Source organism: Dromiciops gliroides, chromosome 2 (assembly GCF_019393635.1).
Source record: "Dromiciops gliroides isolate mDroGli1 chromosome 2, mDroGli1.pri, whole genome shotgun sequence".
Classification (NCBI taxonomy): Eukaryota; Metazoa; Chordata; class Mammalia; order Microbiotheria; family Microbiotheriidae; genus Dromiciops; species Dromiciops gliroides.
Genome location: NC_057862.1, coordinates 390,211,304 through 390,236,617, shown reverse-complemented (window position 1 = coordinate 390,236,617; position 25,314 = coordinate 390,211,304). Strand labels below are relative to the sequence as shown.

Genomic DNA, 25,314 nt, shown 5'->3' with positions numbered 1-25,314 from the left:
TAATTCTGTGGGGTAGGGTAGAATGTGCTGGAACAAATACAAGATAAATATCATGACTATCTGAGAAGAACTGATAGTAGCCTACTGTTAAATCTACTTAAATCTAGAGGTAGATGCGATCTACCACTGAAAGAATCATCAAAGTTCTTTCACCCTCAGATGCCTATTAATACAATGCACTAACACTTGTGACATGTAAAACTATATGTGGTCACCTTATTTCTTTTCCAAGTTTGGGGAAAATTAGCTAGGGTTTCTAATATATTTGTTACTTATAAATTAGAAACTTTAGCACCAGTTTTGGGCATTAAGCATTTATTAAAGCATACCAAGTATTAGTAAAAAAAAGAGCACCTCACTCAGAAAGTTAAGAAAAGACCTCTCTAGCCTAGAGCTCCAGCCTGGCCTGCTTCTTCCTCCAAGTCCTCTACCACAAGCCTGTCTGAAAGCCAAACTGAGAGTTAAAGCTTCCTCTGAGTCCGGAGGAGAGGCGGTCCTTACACCCTACTTCAAGCTAATTGGCTAGTATCACCCAAATCCGTAGGTTCACTGGACTTGAGGGTGGTCCCGTGTTGAGGTCAGAGTTCACACCCTCTGAGAACACACCCACTTGAGGGCCAGGCAGGTGTGGTTTTAATTGAATTAATTTTAAGTGGGTTAATCATTGAAGTCTAATCTAATCAATCTTAATCTAATCAATCCCCTCAGCTGGGGCCTTGGGGGGGTTCTAAAACCCATTATTTTCTCACACTGTAGATTAATAATAATGGCATTAATGATAGCTACCATTTATACAGCACTTTAAAGTTTGCAAAGCACTTTACAAATATTATTTTATCATCACAACAAAGGTAAGTGCTATTATCCCCATTTTACAGGTGGGGAAACTGAGGCAGCCAGACATTAAGTCACTTACCCAAGATCACTCAGGTAGTAAATGTCTGAGGCCAGATTTTCTCTGTCATTGCTGCTTTTCACCGACTATATAGCTGTCTGGGTAAGTGAAAGGTTAAGTGTTTTGTCTAGGGTCTTATAACCAATATGGATCAGTACCCAGTTTCCCCATATACCAAGGCCAGCTCTTTATCCACTAGATTATACTTCCTTTCTCCCTCTGCCTTTCTGACCATTCCTCAGTATTCTTTAGATGGAACATCTTCCTCTCCACTAAATGTGGACAGCTCTTAAGGCTCTTTATCCTTTAGTATTCTCTCTAGGTGTGTTCTCCTCCTGTGATCTCATCTGCCTCCTTGGGTTTGATGATTATTTCTAGGCAGATGACTCCCCAAATTATGTATCTCTCCCTTATCTCTCTCCTGGAATTTTATCTGCTTGCTAGATGTTTTCATCTGGATATCCTCTAGGTATCTCAATAATTATAATAAAGCATATATTTGGAGGTGGTAAGCATCTTAGTAATCATTTAAGTCCAGCCCCTTCATTTTACACATGAGAAACTCTGACTGTACCATACCTTTTTTGCCAAACCCATTCTTCCCACCTTTTATTTCTATCGAGAGTACCACCACCATCACCATCATCATCCTCGTCGTCTTCTTCTTCTTCTTTTTGGCAGAGCAATGAGGGTTAAGTGACTTGCCCAGGGTCACACAGCTAGTATGTGTCAAGCATCTGAGGTCGGATTTGAACTCGGGTCCTCCTGAATCCAGGGCCGGTGCTTTATCTGCTTCACCACCTAGCTGCCCCCTATGGTTCTTTTTTGCATTCAGGATACAATACAAACTCAGTGTAGCATTTGAAGCCCTTCATAATGACTCCCATTCTTATTTCCTATTCTTCCCGTTCTTGTATTCTCCTCTGTGGAGGAACTTAACCATTACTCACCTTCAACTCTTAGAATCCCTAGCTTCCTTTAGAGCTTGGCTCAGGTGCTTTCTTCCATATAAAATATTTTGTGTTCTCCCCAGTTATACTACTGCACTCTCACCTTTGAAATTGCTTTGTATAAATTGTGTTTTTTCCTTTGTAGTCCACTTTGTAGTTTTATCTTCCAGGAAAATGTAAGCCCCTTAAGGGGACTTTCCTTTTTTATTTTTGCATGCCTAGCACTAGGCTTGCACTCAGGTACTTGTTGAATTGACTTGTTCTGAAGTAGTTAAAGGCCTTAAGTTGGGAAGAGAAGATTCTGCAAAGGTAAACAGCCATTCAGCAAGGCTTAAACGCTAAATGAGTATGGTAGCCTGTGGGTAGAGGCTTAAAAAATATTGCTTACTCTTTCTTAGAGGATGGAAACATCAGGAATTTAGAACGTTGAAACCGATTATTGTTCTATGACTTGTGGATTCAGTTTCAATACTGTTCCCTTCCAACTGCCAGCCACTCCCTTTCAAACAGGTCTTTAATAGGAACTCTAGCCCTCCCAGGGAATTGCTTGGAGCCACAGTCTGGAACCACAAAAACTTTAAAGAGTGAAGTAGGTTATAATAGGTTTGTGTTTCTGGAGATTTAGGAAATTCCAAAGGATTGCCTCTTGAAACAAACTGGTTGATGAGCCAGAGTGGAATGCTTAATACATAGCCAAGCCCCTCCTAACTGAAGGGATGTAAGGCTGGACTAGACAGGGGAAAGAAGAGAATAGCATTTCTATACGTAGGCTAACAGCCACTGCTCTGAATGCACACACCCTCTTATAGTCTCTGTGCAAGTCTTTCCCTTCATAGGTCTAAAGGAATCAGGCAAAGTCCAGAGGCCAGATAACCCTCCTTACTGAGCCCTGTGCTGGCTTTGATGCTGAGCAGGTGCTAGTTGTCAGAAAAGCCCAGTGGAGGTGTTGGCAATGCACCCAGGCTACCTGCAAAATAAGAGGAATCATAAGAGGTCTATTTGGCTTTTTGTTTGAATGGTCCAATTTGCATGGCAAACTCCCTTTGATGGAACTCCCTCCACTAACACAGATCTCAACCTAAATTAGTTTTTTTGTTTGTTTGTTTTGGTGAGGCAATTGGGGTTAAGTGACTTGCCCAGGGTCACACAACTAGTAAGTGTTAAGTGTCTGAGGCCAGATTTGAACTCAGGCTCTCCTGACTCCAGGGCTGTGCTCTATCCACTGCACCACCTAGCTGTCCCCCTAAATTAGTTTTAAAGAATTGCATAAGGTAGATAAAAGTTAAGTGACTTACCCAGTGTCATATAGCTAGTAGTATATGAAGAGAGGGGATTTGAATCTAGGTTGTACTGATTCCAGGCTACTCTAGAGTAGAATTACTTAACCATAGTTATAACTATATTTAAATATATGTAGTTTCCTTTCTAACCAATGTATTGTATTTTATGCATTGAAATACATGACTCTGAAAAGGAGTGCAGAGACTTCTCCAGACTGGTCCATGATACAAAAAGGTTAAGAGCTTCAGCTCTGGAGTATAACATTTAAAAAAAAATCACTGAAAGTCTAGTCTGATGGGTTTTTGCTCAGAGGCATCTTAACTTTTTTTTCCCATTATATATAGGTCTGGTGGGGCAGCTAGGTAGCGAAGTGGATAGAGCACCATCCCTGGAGTCAGGAAGACATGAGTTTAAATCAGGCCTCAGACACCTAACACTTATTAGCTGTGTGACCCTGGGCAAGTGAACCCCAATTGCCTCATCAAACAAAACAAAACATATAGGTCTGGTAAACCATGCAGCTAGGTGGCAAAGTGGATGGAGCCCTTGACTTAGAGTCAGGAAGACTAGTTTTAGTCCTCTTGCTGACCAGCTGAATGGCCCTGGTTAAGGTCTCTTAATCTCTCCTTCTCTCCCCCCTCCCCCAGGGGCAATGGGGGTTAAGTGACTTGCCCAGGGTCACACAGCTAGTAAGTGTCAAGCATCTGAGGCTATATTTGAACTCAGGTCCTCCTGAATCCAGGGCCAGTGCTTTATCCACTGTGCCATCTAGCTGCCCCCTCTTAACCTCTCTAAGGCTTAACTTATCTATAAAATGGGAATAATAATAATAGCACCTACCTCACAGGGTTGTTGTGAGGGTAAATTGAAATCATATGTATAAAGTGCTTAGTAAACCTTAAAAAGCAATATTCATAGGGGCAGCTAGGTGGCGCAGTGGATAAGCACCAGCCCTGGAGTCAGGAGTACCTGAGTTCAAGTCCGGCCTCAGACACTTAACGCGTACTAGCTGTGTGACCCTGGGCAAGTCACTTAACCCCAATTGCCTGACCTAAAAAAAAAAAAAAGTTAAAAAAAAAAAAAGCAATATTCATGTTGTTAAGTTGTTTCCAGTTATTCCAAATCTTCATGACCCCAATTGGAGTTTTCTTGGTGAAGATACTGGAGTGGTTTGCTTCTCCAGATCATTTTACAAATAAGGAAACTGAAATGTACAGGGTGAAGTGACTTGTCCAGGGTCACACAGCTAGTAATTATCTGAGGCCAGAGTTGAAATCAGGAAGATGAATCTTCCTGACTCCAGGTTCTCTATCCACTGTGCCACCCAGCTACCCCAAACATACTTGACCTTGTTATTAATATTAACAAAAGTTATTTTTAAAATAATGAAAGACTGGTGTTTGTTTTCCCTTTTCTAGGCTCTTTGGTATAATCCTGATCAGCTTCTTCTAAAGGAGCTAAAACATTGGGTCATCCATAGGAGAATGCTTACAACTACCCAGTGGAGTCACTTAAAGGTATGACAAGCCAGAATCCTCATATGATGAATGAAGCTGTTCATTCATGGCAATGATAAAGCCATCTTTGATGGTTTCTATGATTTCTGCTGAAATACAGAAGAGCTACATTAAGTTATGATGCCTTACCCTCTTGTCTGAATTAGCCCTGCTTTTATAAAAGGTTCATTTATTGGTTTAATGAATGTTGATTAAATGCCTATATTTATGCAGTGCCTTTACAAGGTGCTTGGGCTTTCTGCTTTGGCTTCCTATGTATAGAAAGTTGTTTTTTTTTTTTAGGAAGGCATTTCTTGAAAGGAATCCTTAGTAGGAGCTGATTATTGCTGCCTTTACCACTTCGTCATTGTTTAGTGATTTAAAACATTTCTTTTGGTGAAGGTGCTCATGGAATAGAAAAGATTTTGTTTTTCTGGAGGAGTATTTAGGAAAATTTGGGTATCTAATCTTTTCCCCCTATATCTCTTCTAAGTATCCAAATCCCTTATATTGCTCTCTGGCAGTTATCACAATGAGTTTTATCCATTCTTTAAAAAAGATTGTCTCCTTTTGCACCTATGGATCTCTTTATTAATAATCAGCTCTTTTTTCCCTTGTGAAATGAGGCTAATCAACTAAAGATGATTTTTGTATCTTCTTAGGTAAACTAGAGTAAGAATGGGAGACTCCAGGGAGTTTTGTCCTCACCTTGATTCTATAGGTGAGGTCACCAAAGAGGATCTACTTCAGAAATCCAAGGTAAGATGTCAGACTTTGGAGGAGATGGGATCTGGTTGTTGGCCTTGCTGCAGGAGAACAGAGATGGCTAGTGTCATTGGAAGGGTTGGCTTCATACACAGACCTGCTGATACCAGTGCCTTATGTCCTCAGCCTTCCTCAGCCTGTTGAGCAAATGGAAATATTGACATCCTGTTAGATGGCTGTTTCCCTGGTGATGTATTCTAATGGCCAGCCGAGATCATTTGGATCAGTTTGATTTTAATTTAGCTAGTGCTAATGCTCTCAGGCCATTAGCATTTGGACATAATATACACAGGAATACTAATACAAAGGAGTAACTAAGCATTCTTTAGGGATTTGGTGGAGTCATTTGAAATGTGAAGATTAAGATGGCATCAGGCGGGGCAGCTAGGTGGTGCAGTGGATAGAGCACCGGCCCTGGATTCAGGAGGACCTGAGTTCAAATGTGACCTCAGACACTTAACACTTACTAGCTATGTGACCCTGGGCAGGTCACTTAACCCCAATTGCCTTGCCAAAAAAAAAAAAAAATATGGCATCAGGCAAAATACTTCATATCTCTTCTTTTGGCCCTTTTACTCTTCTTTTGGTACAACCCTTGGTGGAATTTGGGGTAAAATAGAAGCACTCTAAACTCATTCTAAGTGAGTTGTTATTATAGCTTGTGTCCAAAAGAGGGCAGTCAGGGCAAGGCCTCTGAAAGCCATGTTATGTGAAGGATCAAAGTGATGTCCTCCCATTCCTGGAAGCACCTGAAGGACCATCTCCCAGGAATCTTTGTAAAGAGGGTCTCTCAGTGTGGGAGTTTTGACTCGGGAACTTTTAAGGTCCTTTTTATATCTTAAGAGTTTATGATTCTGAGGATCTTAGGCTCTTTTACTTGTTAAGAAATGAGGCTTTGCTGGATTCAGTAGGACCTGAGTTCAAATGTGACCTCAGACACTTAACACTTACTAGCTGTGTGACCCTGGGCAAGTCACTTAACCCTCATTGCCCTGCCCCCCCCCCCCAAAAGGGGGAAGCAGCTAGGTGGCGAAGTGAATAGAGCACTAGCCCTGGAGTCAGGAGGACCTGAGTTCAAATCCGGCCTCAGACACTTATGTGACCCTGGGCAAGTCACTTAACCCCAATTGCCTCACCAAAAAACCCAAAAAACAAAGAAATGAGGTTTTGGTGTATTTTCCATTGACACAGTGCTTCATCTTTTTCTCAGGGAAAAGCAAATGGAGACAAAGAAGAGAGAGGCTTTTCCATACATGGCAGAAGTTGGGGCAAAGTGTTTGTCAGAGATGGGGGGGAAGGTACTACAATATCTGAAAGAGCACAGTGATGAGGAACTGTGGAGTGGAAAGGAGGCAGGGGCATCGACCTCTCTCAGCATGAGAGAGCAGCAGTCACAAGGTGGGATGGAGTCAGAGGGAACATAACTAGAGTGTTCTGTTCCAGTGGTGACCCAGACACCCCTAGAGCTCCTCCATTTACCTCCAGGAAGGTCATGAAATTCTTGAAACAAAATTAACTTTAGATAATAAAACACTTAGAGGAAAATATGGTGTGAAGTCAGACAAGGTGTAAAAGGCCATTGAAATTCCAAAGAGATTGAGAATCACCGGTATCTGTGTTTCCACTCTCTACAGCATGAATTGCCTCCAAAACAGAATATTTTAAAAATTTACCTTGAAGGCCAGGCCTATTAAAGATCCCTTTAATCAGTAGTTGCAAACTTAGTGACTGTTTTCTGACCATATTGTCCCTTTTAATCTCAGGGCCTTTTTTTTTTTTTTTTTGGTGAGGCAATTGGGATTAAGTGACTTGCCCAGCGTCACAGTTAGTAAGTGTTAAGTGTCTGAGGCCGGTTTTGAACTCAGGTCCTCCAGAATCCAGGGCCGGTGCTCTATCCACTGCGCCATCTAGCTGCCCCGCCTTTTTTTATATATATGCTTGCTTAGATTTTGGTTTTATATGTTTTATAGTCTTTAAAACTAAGCAAACAAAAAAGAACTCAGGGTCCTATGATGAAAGGCTGGATAACCCCTGGGTGGTATCTGGAATTTCTCTCAGAATTCATGAGGGATGTAGTAGAGGAATTGTGGATGAGGAAATTTAGGTTGGGACTGGGAACTCTGCCACCTATAATGTTTTTGTTTCCACACTTCTATTTGGCTTTGAATTGATCACCTTACCCTCTCTGAACCCCTTGCTTTCTTCACTCTAAAATTAAGCCATTGTGTGCATTATCTTATGTTTTTGCTTTAAGGCTATACAGGAGTGTTATCAAACTCAAATAGAAATGGGGGCCACTAAAGTACTAGGTAAGGATCCCTGCTGGCTACATATTGACTTAGGAAACCACCTATTAACATTATCTATGTTCTGTTTTCTTTTCTTTTCTTTTCTTTTTTTTTTTTTGCAGGGCATTTGGGGTTAAGTGACTTGCCCAGGGTCACACAGCTAGTGATAAGTGTCTGAGGCCGGATTTGAACTCAGGTCTTCCTGAATCCAGGGCCAGTGCTCTATCCACTGCAGTACCTAGCTGCCCCTTATTTTCATTTATTTTTAAAAAATATTTCCCAATAACATTTTTATCTGGTACAGCCTAGGCTTTCTTTTTGACACCTCTGCTATAAGATCCCTAAAACAAAAAAAAATTTTTTAAAGAATGATTGGATCATACAGCCAGCCATATCCCACTATCATTAGCTTCTGGAGACACATAATAAGACATGCAATTTTATAACAGAAATGTTTGCTGCTCTGTCACAATTAAAGCTTGTGTGTTTTTATCAATCTGCAACTTATTCCTTTTAGGTTCCTTTAATCAAACACTGTTTCTGGGTATTTCCCATTTGACAATATGTAGCTATCCTTACCTAATGGCTTCTTTTTAATGAAGGTTCCTTAGTCTTGAATCATTAACCATCTTGGGGCACCTGGATGGTAAAATGGATAAAGTGGGCCTGGAGTCTGAAAGACCCAAGTTCAAATCTAGATTCAGACATATCCTGGTTGTGTAACCACAAGCAAATCACTTAACCTCCATTTTCCTCAGTTTCCTCCTACAGAATGGGGGAAATAGCACTTTCCAGGGTCATTGTGAGGATCAAATGAGATAATATTTCGCACATAGTAGGCATTATATAAATGCTAATCATCCTCATCACCATTATAACTAGATGTCCCCTGGGTGTCCCAAATGTAACATGTCCAAAACTGAACTAGTTCTGTTTTTCCTCCAGACACTCTCCCCTTCCCACCGTCCTTGTTACTGTGGAAGGCACCACCATCCTCTTATTTTCCCAGGCTTAGCACCTCAGTGTCATTCTTACCTTCTAACTCAAACTCAACCCACATACCCAGCCTTGTGTTGCTACCTTTATAATATCTCTTGGTGATCTCATCAGCTCCCATTGATTAAATTATCATCTCTCTACTGATGATTCTCAAATCTACTTATCTAGTCATGACCTCTCTGATGTCCTCCGGTCTCTTATCTCCAACTGCCTATTGGACATCTTGAACTGGATGTGCATCTTAAACTCATCATGTCCAAAACTGAACTCGTTTTATTCAGCCTCTACCACCTCTTCCATACTTTGCTATTACTATTAAGAGCAACACCATCCTCCAGTCATACAACCTAGGTTTTGTCCTCAACTCCTCACGCTCTCCTCAGCCCCTCCAGATCCAGTCTGTTCCCAAGACCTGTTGATTTTAGTGAAAAATGACCTTCCCAGTACATCAAGAGCCATGAGTCTAGGACTGGCTTTGCCACTGACTTAATTGGATAGGTTACATCCTTTCCCTGGACATGAATTTCCTTCTCTATAAAATGAAGAAATGATTTGTAAGGTCCCTCGTATGTGGTATGTCCTATGAGCCAGCTCTCTGGAGGATACATCTATTGGCTAGGACCTCTGTAGTTCCTCCTTCTCCTGGAATGTCAGGTCTGAATTTGCAAGTTGCTCTTGGGCTGCAGGTACTGGGACTTTGGAGCTGTGCATAATCTGACTAAGAGGTGCTGGTGGGAAAGCCCAGAGCCTTCACGTTAGCAGGTCTGAGAGTTCATCTGGCTGAGATTTGCAGACATATTAAAGTGGAAAATTGAATATTTTTTACTAGTGAATAACAGAAGTGATGGCACCTTGTAGGCCTGCACTGACTGACTCAGCCAAAACCTGGAAGATTTCTGGGTCAGTCATAAACTTAAGCAGAAGCCATGGTGGGGACTCCCGCATCCTTCTCAAAAGCTTCTTTTTCTTTTGCATGGACAAAGGGGACCTGCCAGTCCTGTGGAGCAGGAGGACCGAACCTCTGGGCCTGTCTCCAGGTAAAATACCTCATGGTTTTTCACAGGCCAGTGATGTCCAAAGGTTAGGCTAGGCCATCTCCCTAAAGTCTTTGAATAGAAAATAGGTTCCATCAGCTCAGGTGTAGTTCTTACAAACCATAACAAGAGGGCACCAGAGGAAAAGAAATTCAAGGCATGAGATGTTACTATTCACAGCTTTTCTCAGAAAAGATGGGAAGTTCCTGAGGAAGCTAGCCAACCAAATAGAGACCTTCAGATGTGTGTACATGCCTTGCTAGGCCTATGAAGGCTATGGAAAGTGATAGGAAATGAACTTGGAATTTCATTGAGGAGGGAAGAAAGCTCCTTGAAAAGTGAAGAACCAGGGTATGATTTAAGTGCTATCTGAGAGGCACAGACCGTGGTATAGGAGTACTGAGGAGGCTGGAATCAGTCTGTGCATGGGGGGGGGTTGGAGAAAGCTTTATATAGCAATTGGGATTCGTGTGGGGCCTTTGAAGTGGCCAATAAGATTTGGAGGAATTGGGGAAGATATTCTAGGTATGGGGAACAGTACAAACTCAGGCAGAGTGACAAGACAATTGAAAGGGAATAAAGACCAATAGCATCAAGTACAAGAATTTGAAACCACTCATTCCTTGGTTAATGTCAGGTGCCTGTTTTCTCTACTGTCTATAAAAGGAATCTTCCAAAATTAGGAACTTTCTCTGAATCTCTGGGGATTGATTCTCAATCTCATATCACAAACCAAGGGTCAGATCCTCAAAAAAGACATTCTCCACTCTCCTGTGGCAAAACAACAAGTGGAACAGGGAATGAGAAAACTCTTAATGGAGCTAAGAGGGTTAGAAGAAAAGGCCTGCTCTGGGACCAGAGCAGGGACATCTCCCCCTTCTCATAGTAACACTTTGAAAATAGAGTCACAAGGGTGGCAGCTGCTGCCTTTTTTACTGTAGGGGAGGAAGGCTATGAAGGGCCCTTTTTTTTTTTTTTTGTGGAATCATTGTCAGGTGCATTTCATCTTCTTAGATAATAGATATTCCCAGTTTTAGTTCACCTTTAGACCTTGAAGTAAAAAAAATAAATCTCCATAATGTCCAGTTCAAGGTTGTATTGAGAGAAGGTTGGGAAGCAGCAGAGTCACAGTCTAGATGCTGTTTGTGTAATTCAGGATAAAGCTTTTTCTTTGATCTGGATTTCATAAGCTGCCTGGCATTTGCTCCTACCAGCTCTCATTTCCTCTTCTGTCCTCCTAGGTTGCTTGCCCTTATGTTGGATGTGGAGAATCTTTTGCTGACCATAGCACCATTCATGCACAGGTGAACTTTCCCCTTCAGGCCCCTCTAATTGGGTAGGGAAGAAAAAGAAGAGCCCTCGACCTCTGATTTGTCCCAGGAGTTGACCTGATCCTTTATCAGCAGTTAAACAGAGCTGGCCTGTGGCAGGAGTCCATCAAGCTGGAAGTCCTTCAGGCTCATATGCTTTTATGACTATTTAACTACTCCTTTGGCTTCCTAGGCCAAAAAGCACAACCTGACTGTGAACCTCACCACCTTCCGTGTGTGGTGTTACGCTTGTGAGAAGGAGGTATTCTTGGATCAGAGGTTGGCAGCACACCCACCATCCCCACCATCCAGGTTCTCAGAGCAGGTAGGTCTTACACTATTCAATCCCCAGATATTTCTCTAGTACCTCCTGTGTGCTAGGCATTTCAAACTTACCCTAACATTACTCTTCTTAAAAAGAGTTGGCATGTTTTTCAGCTCAGACGGCTGAAAAAGCCCTAGTGCTTTGGATAAAACATGACACTAAACACTGGGAAATTTAAATTATATTCTTGTGTACTTATGTTCATAGTCTGACTTTGGGCATGTCATTGCCAGGGTGGCAGGGGCAGGGATGAATTTCCCTTTCTAGTATGGAATAAATACTTCCTGACCCTAGCCCTCCTAGAATATCTGTGCTTTTTGGAGATGAGCACTGTTGAAACATAAGGTGATGCTGCTAAGCAAATTAACTTATTTTTAAATTTCTTTCTAGTGAGTACTTGCATTTAAGGCTTTTGCCTCAGTGTGTACATAGAGGGGTGTGTGTAAAAATATAAATATATGTATACATACACATATTTACATGCATATACACACACACACGTGCATATACACAGAGATTGTATATGGATGTGCACATAGCTGTGGCCAAGTGAATTTATGTGCTGCTGATATTTTCTTCTGGGTCTTTTGTGTAGGAGACTCCATTGCCTTCTCACCCTTTGAAAGCTGTCCCTATTGCAGTGGCGGATGAAGGGGAATCTGAGTCTGAGGATGATGACCTGAAACCTCGAGGTAACGGCTTACTTGAAAGAGCAAAGCCACCTACTTTGAGTCTGAAACATGATTATGGCCTTGTGGTTTCAAAGCTCTCCTGTCCTTTTTTCAATGCTTTCCTGCTTCTGTAGGCCTGACTGGTTTGAAAAACCTTGGGAATTCCTGCTACATGAATGCAGCCCTCCAGGCACTCTCTAACTGGTAAGTGATCAGGCCACTCAGGGAGATGGTAGGAGATTAGGTTAAGGAACCTAGGGCCCCACCAAGGCACTGTGCAAAGAAACAAATGAAGACTGGGTATGTGGTGAGGGTGGGGGAAGCACTCTGTAAAGAAATATTCCAACAGGGACACAGCCAGAGAGCACCTTTGGGAAGAAACATAAGTTCCATGGAGGTCAGATCTGAAGGAGTTAGGATGGCAATAGAACTAATTGGGAAGAGGGTGCAATATTTAGGCTGTTATTGAGAGTCCCCTTGACAGTCCCCCCCTAGGGCTTTAGAGCTTCATCTTGCTGGCGTCAGCAGGCCTGCTCTGGGAAGGACTTCTGACTCAGAGGAAAGGGCAGCCACTTATAAATAAGTATCCTCAGCTCCTCATTCCCCTTCAGTCCACATTGCCAAACCTTGCCAGTTCTGCCTCTATGATATCTCCTGCATCTCTTCCCTTTTCTCTCCTCCTATAGCTGCCACCCTAGTTCAGGTGGTGATATCTCCTCTAACCTGGCCTAGTGTAAGAGCCTTTTGATGGTTCTGTGGCCTTGGCTCTCCCCTCCCTGAGCCCTTCTGCACACAGCTGACAGAGCCTGCTGTGTCACCATCACCTTTGATAAGCTTAAGTGACCTTTGACTTTTGGAGATCAAACATAAATGCTTCCATCTGGTATTTAAAGTGCTTTACAACCTGATTCAGGCCTAAATGTGTAGCCTCCTTGTGCCTTCATTCCCTTCATGCACTCTCCTGGCCAGCCAAGCCGGCCTTCCTCCTGTCTCCATCTTGTGAAATCCACCTTTCAAATCAGGACCTTCACGCTGGCTCTTCTGTGCCTGGAAATCATTTCTATGGTGCCACCTGTACCTCCTCCTTCACCTTGTCTTTTCTCCCCTCAGCTGTCAGTGTTTTCTGCCATTCCAAATTTCCTTGGGTTTTGTTGTTTTACACACACACACACACACACACACACACACACACGCTACCCCCCTGCAATGAAATGTAAGTTTCTTGAGGACAGGGCCTGTTACATTTTTGTCTTTGTATCCTCAGTGCTTAACCCATGGAATGCTTAATGAATGCTTGTTGTTTGATTGATTGGTCTGTTCCATTTCTTTATCTGGTTTTGTTAAGCTCTGAAAACTATTCATGTCTCTTAGATGTTGCTACTGCTGATAATAGTCGATATTTTGTATGAAAAAGAATAAACAATGTAGTTAGTGTAAAGATGAGTGGGCTTGGAGCCAGGCTTTATCATTTGCTAGTTCAGTGACTGGGGCAAAGCACATAATCTCAGTGTGCCTCACGATTCCTTGTCTGTAAGATTGGGATAATAAATGGTACAGCACCCAAATTTCTAAAGGAGAAGTTAAATGAGTTACAGGAGGAAATAAGTAAAGCTATACTAGTTGGGGACCTGAACTTTCCCCTCTCAGAACTAGATAAATCTAACCACAAAATAAACAAGAAAGAGGTTAAGGAGGTGAAAAGAATTTTAGAAAAGTTAGATGTGATAGACCTCTGGAGAAAATTGGGGATAGAAAGGAACATTCCTTTTTCTCAGTGGTACATGGCACCTAAAATGGTGCTTCTTACCTTTACAAGGTTGTTAGAGGTTCTTGCTGTTGTTGTTAGGGTGCTTAAAGCTTTACTTACATAGTACCTTTCTTGCAATAACTAGAGATTTGGGGGTATATTATCCCTATTTTATGTACAAGGAAACAAGGCTCAGAGAGAGTTAATGAGTTGCCCAAATGTCACAGAGTTGGCTTTAGGCAGAGTTACAATTTGAGCATGGTACTAATGTGACTTGAAATCTAGTGCTCTTCCCACCAAACTGTGTTGTCTTTATTAAGGTTTTCTGCTAATCCTACCAGACATTTCTTTGGTGAATTAATATGTGTTTTTCCTCTTCATCCTCTCTTGCTTATTTTTTTTTGCTTCCTCTCTAGTCCCCCTTTGACCCAGTTCTTCTTGGAGTGTGGAGGACTGGTACGTACTGACAAGAAACCAGCCCTATGCAAAAGTTACCAGAAGCTGGTCTCAGAGGTCTGGCATAAGAAGCGGTGAGTGTGATTCTAACTTAGGTAGATAAGTAGAGACAGAAGGTGGCTCCTTAAGCTGTGATCCAGGAGTCACATAAATATATCAATTTTTTTCTTTGCACAAGTTCAGTTTCAAATTTCAAGTTGAGTTGACTAAGATGTGGCTCTATGGTAATCTCGAAGGTGTGTGTATTTGGGGGGGGGGGTTGTCATTTTTCCATTTTTCTTGCTTCAAGTCACTTCCTGGTAGTAGAGGGATGGACTTATAAAGTAGAGCTGTCTGTCTTCCAAATAAGTAAGAGATCCAAATGGGCTAAAACCAGACTTGTGTCCTGGGAACTAAAAGCCCTCAGCTTTGGCCTTGGCTCTCCCCTCCCTGAGTAGTTGAAAGGGAGCTGGCCTTACTGCCGGGGAGACTTGGATTCACTTACTGCCTCTGACACATCCTGGCCGTGTGTCTGTGGACAAGCCACTAAACCTCTCAGGGCACTAGGCAGGCCTCTTAAGGCCACAAGTTGCAGAACAGGTAATGACCTGCATAGATTGCAGGACTTGGCATTTCATCATTGGCAGCTTACATGATGAAACCAAAGGTTTTGGGGTGGGGGGGGATTCATGAGAACTTTCACAGGGAAATCCCTGTGTGTTCTACTCCCTCACCTTGGAGAGGCAGTGTGTGGGAGTAGTCACTGATTTTCAAGAGCTAGAGGGGACCTTAGTTTACTGAGGAAGTGAGGACCAGAGTTCAGATAGTTGCCCAAGGTTACTTCACTGTGATTTGGACCTGTATTTTTAAAAAATGATTCTTAACAAGTATCTGTAGGACTAACTTGGGACTGGAACTTGAAGCTCAATATGGATCAAATTTGTAGACAGAAGGCCTAAAGTAGAGCTGACTTCCCAAGAAAAGACAAAGGTCTGAATGGTCCAAAACAGGGCACGTGTCCTGGGATCTCAAAGCCCTTAAACTGCAGCCAAGAACTCTTCAGTAATTTAAGGAGAGCCCTCATGTTGTCCTTCTTAAGGCTCGTGCTCACTGCTGCCAATCCATCTTGGCTGAGAGGACATTGTTCAGATTGTTCCATTAAAGCCAAATATATCTCCATATGCAGATTTGCGTGGCTCCAGGCCCTGTCTTGTTCTAAGTGATTGAATTGTCCTGGGAGAGGGGATCTAGATGAGAAATGTATCTTCTTTTTCCACAGGCCAAGCTATGTGGTGCCTACCAGTCTGTCCCATGGAATCAAGTTGGTCAACCCCATGTTCCGAGGTTATGCACAGCAGGTAGGCCATCTGAAGAGCAATGTAAAGCCTGAAGATATGTGATTAGTCCAAGAACTTTAACCAGATTTAGGATTAAGAAATAGAATATGAACATTACTAAGTGTTTGAATCCTGAACCAAACCTTCAAGTGATTTTTCTTTTTTAAAATATAGAACTAGGGGCAGCTAGGTGGCGCAGTGGATAGAGCACCGGCCCTGGAGTCAGGAGTACCTGAGTTCAAATCCGACCTCAGACACTTAACACTTACTAGCTGTGTGACCCTGGACAAGTCACTTAACCCCAATTGCCTCACTAAAAAAAAATATATATATATATATATATATGTATATATATATATATATATATGTATATATATATATATGTATATATATATATATAGAGAGAGAGAGAGAGAGAGAGAGAACTAGTTTGAAGTAAAATTAACTCATTATAATTTGTAAAAGCAGCGAAACAAATCAAGCATTTATTAGGTGCTTACTATGTGCTAGGCACATAGAAGATAGGCTAGGGCAGCTAGGTGGTGCAGTGAATAAAGCACTAGCCCTTGAGTTAGGAGGACTTAACTTCAAATCTGGCCTCAGATACTTACTAGCTGTGTGAAGTCATTTAACTCTGCCTCATTTCCTCATCTGTAAAATGAGCTGGAGAAGGAAATGGCAAACCACTCCAGTATCTTTGCCAAGAATACCTATCTAAATGGGGTCACAAAAAGATATGACTAATCCACTAAACAACAACATATGCTAGGCATTGTGCTAAGCACTTAAGATACAAAAAAGCCCCCAAAAGTAAAAATAGTCCATTTTGATGGAGAAGATATCATGTACATAAATAGCGACATATAAGAAACAGTAAGAAGAGATGGAAGGTAACTTTGGAATAGAGAATACTAGCAGCTAGGGGAGATTGAGAAAGGTCTCCTGAAGATGCTCATCTCTTTTTTTGGTTTTGTTTTCAATTTTCTTCTTTCCTTACTTCTCTCCCATCCATTGAGAAGGAAAGAAATATGATACCCATTATACATATAAAGTTATACAAAACACTTTCACATTAGCCATATTGGGGAAAAAAAGAAGGAAGTAAAATAAAGAGAAAAGAAACATGTTTCAATATGTACTCGGAGTCCATTAGTTCTCAATTTGGAGGTGAAAAACATTTTTCATCATAAGTTCTTTGGAATTGTGGGTCACTGTAATGATGAGAGTTGTTAAATCTTTCACAGTTGATTATTGTTACAATATTTCTGTTAACAGTATACATTGTTCTTGAGATTAAGACAAATTATTAATTCTCTCTTGTATTTAATAACAAATTATTGAATTATGATCAAGGTTTTTTCCCCTTTTCTACTTCCTCAGAAGTGCAGGACTGATAATGAGAGGGAGAACTCAGATCTATTCAAAAGATAAAGTTAGGTAAATTGATGGATTCCAGCCCATTGGGTTTTACTCATACAGGTCTGGGAAAATGTGGATTCTCCCTTTTTTCAGATGGGTGATTTGGATACAGATAATTCTCTTTGACCAAAACTAAGTGATCAAAGTCACATCCCAGACCCTCAATAGAATAAACCCACCTCTCATCAGAATATTCATTCTCATTAATTATTAACCAGAGTTGATTTCCATCCTCAGGAACCACCCATTCTTCTAAGGGCATGTAAGCATTAAGTGGGTTTCATGAGGGGTCTTTGGTCTAAGAGAGATGGCCAAATGACCATCCTTTTATTAATAATATGCTAGCATTATTAATAAAATGATTAATTACCCAGAAGTTATGTCTCTAAAACTTTTTATGTCACATAGTTCTCACTTCGCTTTGTATTAATTCATATACATTTATCTAAGTTTTTCTGAGACCATCCCCTTCTTCACTTCTTACACCACAATAGTATTCCATCACAATCATATACCATAACTTGTTCATCCATTCTCCAATTGATGGATGCCCCCTCAGTTTCCAACCTGATCATTTTGCATGATCTTTGTCATATGTTGCTGTAATCTTGTTTTAAAATTTCTGCATCATTTTCCTTAAAGAAATTTGGTCTATATTTTTCTTTCTCTGTTTTTGCTTTCCCTGGATTAGGTATTAAAACAATTTTTGTGTCATCCAGGGAATTTGGTAGAATTCTTTCATTACCTATTTTTTTCAAAGTCTATATGGTATTGGAATTATTGTTAAATATTTGATAGAATTTGCTTGTAAATCCATCTGGTCCTGAGCTTTTTAGCTTAATGGAGCTCATTTATGGTTTTTGTTCAATTTCTCTTTGTAAAAGGGTTATTTAAGTATTCTATTTCTTGTTCTGTAAACCTGAGCAATTTATATTTTGTAGATTTTAGATTGTCATGTTTATTGGCATAAAATGTGACAAATAGCTCCTAATAAATCCTTTAACTTCATCTTCATTGGTTGTGCAGCCACCCTTTTCATTTTTGATACTGCTAATTTACTTTTCTTTTTTAAGAAAAATCAAATAACGAGTGATTTATCTAGTTTACTGTTTTTTCCCTATAAAAACATTTCCTGGTTTTATATATTATTTCAATTACCATTTTATTCATCTTTCCTTTGTTTTTTTAGATTTCTACTTTGGTGTTTAATGTGGGACTTTTAATTTGTTGCTTTAGTTTTTTTAGTTGCATGACCAGTGTATTGATCTACTCTTTCTCTCTGTTATTGATATAAGCATTTAGAGATATAGATTTTTGCCCTAAGTACTACTTTGGCATCATCCCACAAATTTTGGTCTCATTATTGGCATTATCTTAAATGAAATTACTGATTGTTTCTGTGATTTATTCTTTGACCCACTTGTTCTTTAGGATTAGATTATTTAGTTTCCAGTTACATTTTGTAAAATTTTTATTTATTTTTTTTGGGGGGGGGTGGGACAGTGAAGGTTAAGTGACTTGCCCAAGGTCACACAGCTAGTAAGTGTCAAGTGTATGAATCTGGATTTGAACTCAGGTCCTCCTGAATCCAGGGCCAATGCTTTATCTACTGCACCACCTGGATGCCCCCTATGGTCAGTTTTTGTGAATGTACCGTGCACAGCAGAAAACTTCTAAAATTCTATTCATCTCCTTAACTTCTTTCTTGTTTATTTTGTAGTTAGATTTATCTGGGTCTGAAAGGGGTAGATTGAGGTCCCCTACTATTATAGTTTTACTATCTATTTCCTCCTATAACTCATTTAACTTTTAAAGAATTTGGATGCTATGCCATTTGGTGCATACATGTTCAGTATTAATGTTAATTCATTGTCTATGATATGTAATTTCCCTGAATATCTTTTAATTAGGTCTCTTTTTGCTTTTGCTTTGTCTGGGATTATTATTGCTAGCCCTGTCTTTTTTACTTCAGCTAAAGCATATCAGATTCTACTCCAGCCCCTTATCTTAACTGAATGTTTTTCTGTTTCAAGTGTGTCTTTTTTTTTTTAGTGAGGGTTTAAGTGAGTTGCCAAGGGTCACACAGCTAGTAAGTATTAAGTGTCTGAGGCCGGATTTGAACTCAGATACTCCTGACTCTGGGGCCGGTGCTCTATCCACAGTGCCACCTAGCTGCCCCTCAAGTGTGTCTTTTAAGCAACATATTGTTGTATTCTGGTTTCTAATTCATTCTGATAAATGCTGTTCTCTCACATTCACAGTTATGACTGCTATTTCCCTCCATCATATTCTCTTCTATTCTTCTCATTTTAACCCTGTCCTCTCCTCAGAAGTCTCATTTTTTTACCACTGCCTCCTTTAATCTACTTTCCCTTCCCTCTTATAACCACTTAAATTTTTTTTTCTCTTTTTTGAACCGCTTTCTTTAATTCTTCTAAGAATTCTTTTTAGGCTTGTGTCCAAACTTCATTGGGGGGGGGCCTCTATTTGTAGATGTTTTCAAGTCATTATCTTCTGAATTTGTGTCTTGAGTTTCACTGTCACCAAAGAAGTTTTTTTAATGGTCAGATTCCTTTTTTTGTTTGTTTGCTCATTTTTCTAGCCTGTTTCTTTATTTTATGTTAGAGTTGGGCTCTGTGCATCTCTGGGGGACATGATTGTCCTGAGCTTCAGTCATATATGTGCTGCTGCTTTCACCACTAGGTATGAGGGCCTAAGTGCTTCTAAGGTGGTTTGATCCAAGAAGAGGTCTAGTTGCTGTGCCTGCCCTGTACTCTGGTCCTTACCTAGGTAGAGCCCCTTTGGTTGTTATTCCAGCTCTTTGTGTCTGATTCTTTATGACCCCATTTGGGGAGTTCTTGGCAAAGATACTGGAGTGGTTTACTATTTCCTTTTCTAGCTCATTTTACAGATGAGGAACTGAGGCAAACAGAGGTAAGTGACTTACTCAGGGTCTTTACAGCTTTGTAAGTATCTGAAGCCAACTTTTAACTCATGAAGGAGTCTTCCCGACTCCAGGCCCACTACTCTCTTGCAATCATGAATGCAAACTCTCCTTTCCCCCCTGGAACTGTAACCCAGAACTGGGTAATGGGCAGTGGAGGCTCCAAATGGTCCTGCACCCAATGCTGACACAAGGTCCCCAAGAATCTGTTTCTGACAGTGTTCAGTCCCCTTACTTCCCCTGCATGTTGGACACCTGGTGCTACTGCAATTGCTGCCTTCTCCAAGGCCCATAGTCAGTACCTCTTCTACTGTGCTGAACTCTTGGCCAGCCCCCACCCCAATGTCCACAAACCTCTCTTTCCTTCTTAGGTCTTTCTAAGCTACCCTGGGCTGTTAAAATGACTTGGGGTGGGGGCGGCTAGGTGGCGCAGTGGATAAAGCACCGGCCCTGGATTCAGGAGTACCTGAGTTCAAATCTGGCCTCAGACATGCGACACTTACTAGCTGTGTGACCCTGGGCAAGTCACTTAACCCCCATTGCCCCGCAAAAATAAAAAAATAAAATAAAATGACTCAGGGTGATTTTTTTGTTGGCTTTTCCACTCAGAATTAGATTTACTGTTTTCTGTGGTTGTTTTGTAGGCTAGGTTTTAGGGGAAGTTTGGCAGTTTTAACTGTTCTCTTTGTCATTGACCATGCCCTCCATCTAGAAGGTTGTTCTGAAGGAAGTCCTAGAGTCTAAGAGGCAGAGGTGAGGAGGAAGAGCATTGCAGGGGTGAAGGACAGTCAGTGCAAAGGCACCTAGGCAGGACATGGGGTGTCCTATGTGTGGAACAGTAGGTCATCCAGCCAATCTGTATTGTAGAGTATATAGAGGGAAGAGATGCATAGAAGAATAGGAAGGAGCCAGTTTGGGGAAAGTTTTAAATAGGAAAGAGAAGAGGCTGATCCTTGAAATAATAGAGAATTGCTGGAGTTTATTGACTAGAATGCTGGTGCAGTCTGGTCTCTGTTTGAGGAAAATCACTTTGACAGCTGTGTGTAGGATGGCTTAGAGTGCAGAGAGACCAATTATACTGGGGCTTGAAGCTGGGAGGGAGAGGTGAGGAGAGACAGTTATAAGTGTGAGGAATAGCCATTGGAAATGCATAGAATCTGGAGATAGAAAAGAAGGAAGTAGGGCCACTAGGGTACAGGATAAGGAAACTGACAGGGTTGGGCTATATAGACAGGTTATTAAAAGGCTTTGAATGCCAGAGATTGTATATTTTATTGTGGAGTGATAGTAAGCCACTGGAGTTGAGAGAGAGAACCTGTGCTGAAATGCCTGTGTGTGTATGTGTGTGTGTGTGTGTGTGTGTGTGTGTGTGTGTGTGTGTGTGTGAGGGTGGGGATTCACATTGTTAGACCTGCACTTTAGAAAGATCACTTTGATAGTAGAGTGAATGATGGAATGCAGTCGGGGGATGCTTGTAGCAGGCAGACCCACCACCAGGCTATTTCTATAGTCCAAGCATGACATGATGAGAGCCTGTCCTAGAAGGATAGCAGTGTCAAAGGAGAAAAGGAGGCATATTTGAGGGATATTATGAAGGTAAAATCAACAGGCCTTGGGAATAGATTGGCCGTGTCGGGCTGAGAGATTGTGAAGAGTTAGAGGATGAGACCTCATTGTGAGCCTGTATGACTGGACGACGGTGTTGCTCTTGACAGTAATAGAGGAATTTGGAAGAAGGGGCAGGGGGAAGAGAATGAGTTCAGTTTTGGACCTGTTGAGTTTAAGATATCTATGACACATCCAAATCAAGTTATCTAATAGGCAGTTGGACATGTGAGACTGGAGGACAGAAGAGAAATTTGGGCTGAATAGGTGCATTTGAGAATCATCGGCATAGATGTGATCATTGAATCCACGGGAGCTTCTGAGATCACCAAGTGAAGAGGATAGAGGGAGAAATGAAGTTTGGACCTGTAGGATACCCATGGTTAGCCAGTATGATCTCCAGCAAAGGAAAACGAGAAGGAAAGGTCTGATAGGTAAGAGGAGAATGAGGAGAGAGCCATGTCACCAAAACCTAAAATGATGAGAGAGTGAGGGTGATCAATAGTGTCAAAGGTTGAAGAGTGGTGAAGAAGGGTTTAGAAAAAGACATTAGATTTGACAATTGCATGCTCAGTGGTGAGAGCAGTTTCAGTTACATGATGAGGTCGGAAGCCAGAACATCTGGAGTTGAGAAGAAAGGAAGTAGAGACAACCCTTTTAGAATTCTCAAGTTTAGCCACAGAAGTCAATTAGGTGGGGGAGGGGGAGCTACGGGAGGTTTGAGGAGGGACGTTTTTTGTGGGAAAGTTTCTGTGAAGGGAGAGAACTTGGAACACACAGTTTTAAAGATGGATGTTAAAAATTGTTTTAACATGTAATTTGGGGAAAATAAAATACTAAATAAATTTTTAAAAAAGAAAAGAAAGTTGCTGTGGTGCAGTGGGATAATGAGTCAGGAAGGTGTAAAGTGAATGCCTTGCCTGTAGTGAGGGCCCAGGTGAGTGCCTTCAGCATCAATTTGTAGTGGATCCAGTTTGCACAGTTTCATGCATTTCTCCAGTTTTGTTTGGCAGCACATGAATAAGAGCAAAGGTGTGGATGTGGGAGTGATCCAGGCCTGAGGCTTAGCAGGGCGAGATCTTTGATAGGAAAAGGGGCCAAGGAACTTGAGAGAATAGGACAGTGTGGAATTGAAACTGGTTTGCTAAGGAGCAAAGGTGGGGAAGGGAGGGAGGAGAGCATAGCTAGTGCAGGAGTGATGGCCTTGGAAAGAACTAAAGGGCTGATGTCACTGTGAGACATGGATGAAGATTCCACAAAGGAAACTGGGAAGAAGCAGTGAGACAAGAGTCCTGGAATTCTGAGAGAAGGAAGACCCTGGGAGGAGAGGGTGGTCAGCAGGCTCGAATGCTATGTTGAAGGAGAGAAGGATTAGAATTTTTTAAAATCCCATTAGATTTGGTCATTAAGAGGTCCCTGGTAGCTTTGGGGAGAGCACCTGAACTTGAGTGATGGGGTTAGAAGCCAGATGGAGAGATGGCAACGAGGAGCATCAACTACTTTTACACTGCTTGACTCCAGCCTTAGGAGGACAGTGGCAGCCAAGGCATCAAAATGTTCTCCAAACCTTCATCGAGCTGCTATTTCATTGAGCTCAAGTCCCTGACCTCTGCCTGCCTCAGGGCCTGTGATTTTCATGCTAGAATAGATTTTCTTGGGGGCAGCTAGGTGGTGCAGTGGATAAAGCACAGGCCCTGGATTCAGGAGTACCGGAGTTCAAATCCGACCTCAGACACTTGACACTTACTAGCTGTGTGACCCTGGGCAAGTCACTTAACCCCCATTGCCCCGCAAAAAAAAAAAAAAAAAAAAAGAATAGATTTTCTTTAGACCTAAAAGGAGCCCCCAGCACGATCCTCACGGGAGTGGTGGTAATGGTTCAGTCCGAGTTAGTGTCTGTAATGATTCTAGGGAATCTTTGAACTCGGTTGCTGCTTTTCAGCACTGCCCTCGATAACCCTCCCCTCCTCTTCAACCCCCATCAACCAGTCAGTGAAGTAAGGAGCTGTAGCCATTTCTCTGTCTCCCACTGGGGCCACAGGAAAGAGACAGAGGTCTTCATACCCCAAGGAGAAGCCAGGCCCATTAACACTGTACCTGCTTGTGCTTATTGAGCCTCCTCTCCCTCCCTTAGGGAACTCTTGGCTCCCTCCCCCTTCTGGGTATTTGATTTTAGTTTCACTTTTTTAGTTTGGCGGAAATGTAGAAAAGGTCTCTTAATTCTTAAGCATGTGTGTACTTAATAAATGCGTGGATGAATTTGAATGACTGTATTAAACATTTCGGGGCTCTGGCAAAAACAGTCTTTTCTCCAGGGTCATGATTTGTGGAATAGAGACAAGTTCTAAAGCACTCTGGGTCTTTAAATCACCTTTCCACACACTTCCTCCCACCCTTAACATTAGTCAGGTGAGCTAAAAACATGGTTCTTTGTAGCAGTAGGTTTCCTCAAAATAGAGGCAGACCCAGTCTTCTTCCATGTGATTGCTGCTTCACTTAGGAATTTGGGAGGATTAAGGATCCTGGCCATCAGTTTGTTCTCTGAACTGGTCTGTCTACAACTTATGTCTTTGGGTCGACAGATTGGCACTAGCTGTTGTATGCCCCCTTGGCAGTCAGGAAGTGAAGAGGCAAAGTGGCTTTTGACATTAATTGTCTGCATGTGCCCCACTGAACCCTAACATCATCTCTTGGTATCTTGGAGAAACCCTCATGTGTTCACTGCTGTTCTTGGTTGGCAGGACACCCAAGAGTTCCTGCGCTGTTTGATGGACCAGTTACATGAAGAGCTCAAGGAGCCAATGGCAGCTGATGTGAGGGACTCTGACTCCAGTGACTCAGAAGAGAAGCGGGAGGGCGACCGGAGCCCTTCAGAGGATGAATTCCTCTCCTGTGACTCCAGCAGTGATAGGGGTGAGGGGGATGGGCAAGGCAGGGGGGTGGGCATGGGCAACACCCTGGCAGAGACTGAGTTGCTGATCCAGGATGAAGCGGGCAGGGGGATTTCAGAAAAGGAGAGGATGAAGGACAGAAAATTCTCCTGGGGCCACCAGCGAACTAGCTCTGAGCAAGTTGATGAAGACGCAGATGTTGATACCGCCATGACCGCCGTCGATGATCGCCCCACTGAAGCCCTCCCCTCTCCACGTTCCACCAGCCCATGTAGGACGCCAGGTACAGATACACAGCCCAGAGCTCCTCTGTTTCTGACAGGGATGGTGCAGAGGGAAGAAAAACCTCAGTTGGAAAGATGAAACACCGTATGTTTGTGGCATCCACCATCCCAAAGAGGTATTGCTTCTCCCACTGTGGTGGTGGGAAAGGCAACCTGTGATGTAGAGCTGTGAGCAGCTGATGTGGTAGTGCTTAATTTGGGGGGATAGTTGGAGCTACGGTTTGATTCCACTTATGGCACAAGAGTATGTTCTTCCCCCTTCAGGCACACTGTCAACTGATGGATCTGAAGGCAGGGCAGTCCTGTCTCTGAGATCACTGTGGGAGCCCTTTGGCTCAACAGCTTGGCCTCTTTCTCTTCCTAGAGCCAGATAACGACGCATACATGCGCTGCTCCTCCCGCCCTTGCAGCCCTGTCCACCACGAGGCACACTCCAAGCTGTCGAGTAGCCCCCCTCGCTCTAGCCCTGTGAGAGTGGGACCATCCTATGTACTCAAGAAAGGTACTAGTTGCAGGAGGAAGTGGAAGCAGAAGGGTTGTCTGTACTATTGTCGTCTGTGGTGTTATCACCAAAGATCTTAGCACTGGCTTTAGTATCATCTCTGATAGAGGTGGAGAAAAAGATACTCAGTTTGTAC

General features: G+C 42.1%; 1 protein-coding gene across 12 annotated transcripts in view; it reads left to right on the top strand.

Moving 5' to 3' along the window:
* USP20 (ubiquitin specific peptidase 20) overlaps positions 1-25,314 on the top strand; it is a 61,515-nt gene that overhangs the window by 7,878 nt on the left and 28,323 nt on the right. For 11 of the 12 annotated variants that reach the window (XM_043982566.1, XM_043982564.1, XM_043982558.1 and 8 more), the window contains 11 exons: positions 4,545-4,643; positions 5,285-5,381; positions 9,658-9,711; positions 10,950-11,012; positions 11,212-11,343; positions 11,939-12,035; positions 12,149-12,218; positions 14,178-14,291; positions 15,476-15,554; positions 24,243-24,675; positions 25,041-25,178. In XM_043982566.1, coding sequence (XP_043838501.1) covers positions 5,301-5,381; positions 9,658-9,711; positions 10,950-11,012; positions 11,212-11,343; positions 11,939-12,035; positions 12,149-12,218; positions 14,178-14,291; positions 15,476-15,554; positions 24,243-24,675; positions 25,041-25,178 — 1,261 coding nt within the window. In that variant the 5' untranslated portion in view covers positions 4,545-4,643; positions 5,285-5,300. The remainder of the gene's footprint in view (positions 1-4,544; positions 4,644-5,284; positions 5,382-9,657; positions 9,712-10,949; positions 11,013-11,211; positions 11,344-11,938; positions 12,036-12,148; positions 12,219-14,177; positions 14,292-15,475; positions 15,555-24,242; positions 24,676-25,040; positions 25,179-25,314) is intronic. The other variant, XM_043982567.1, reaches the window with a different exon arrangement.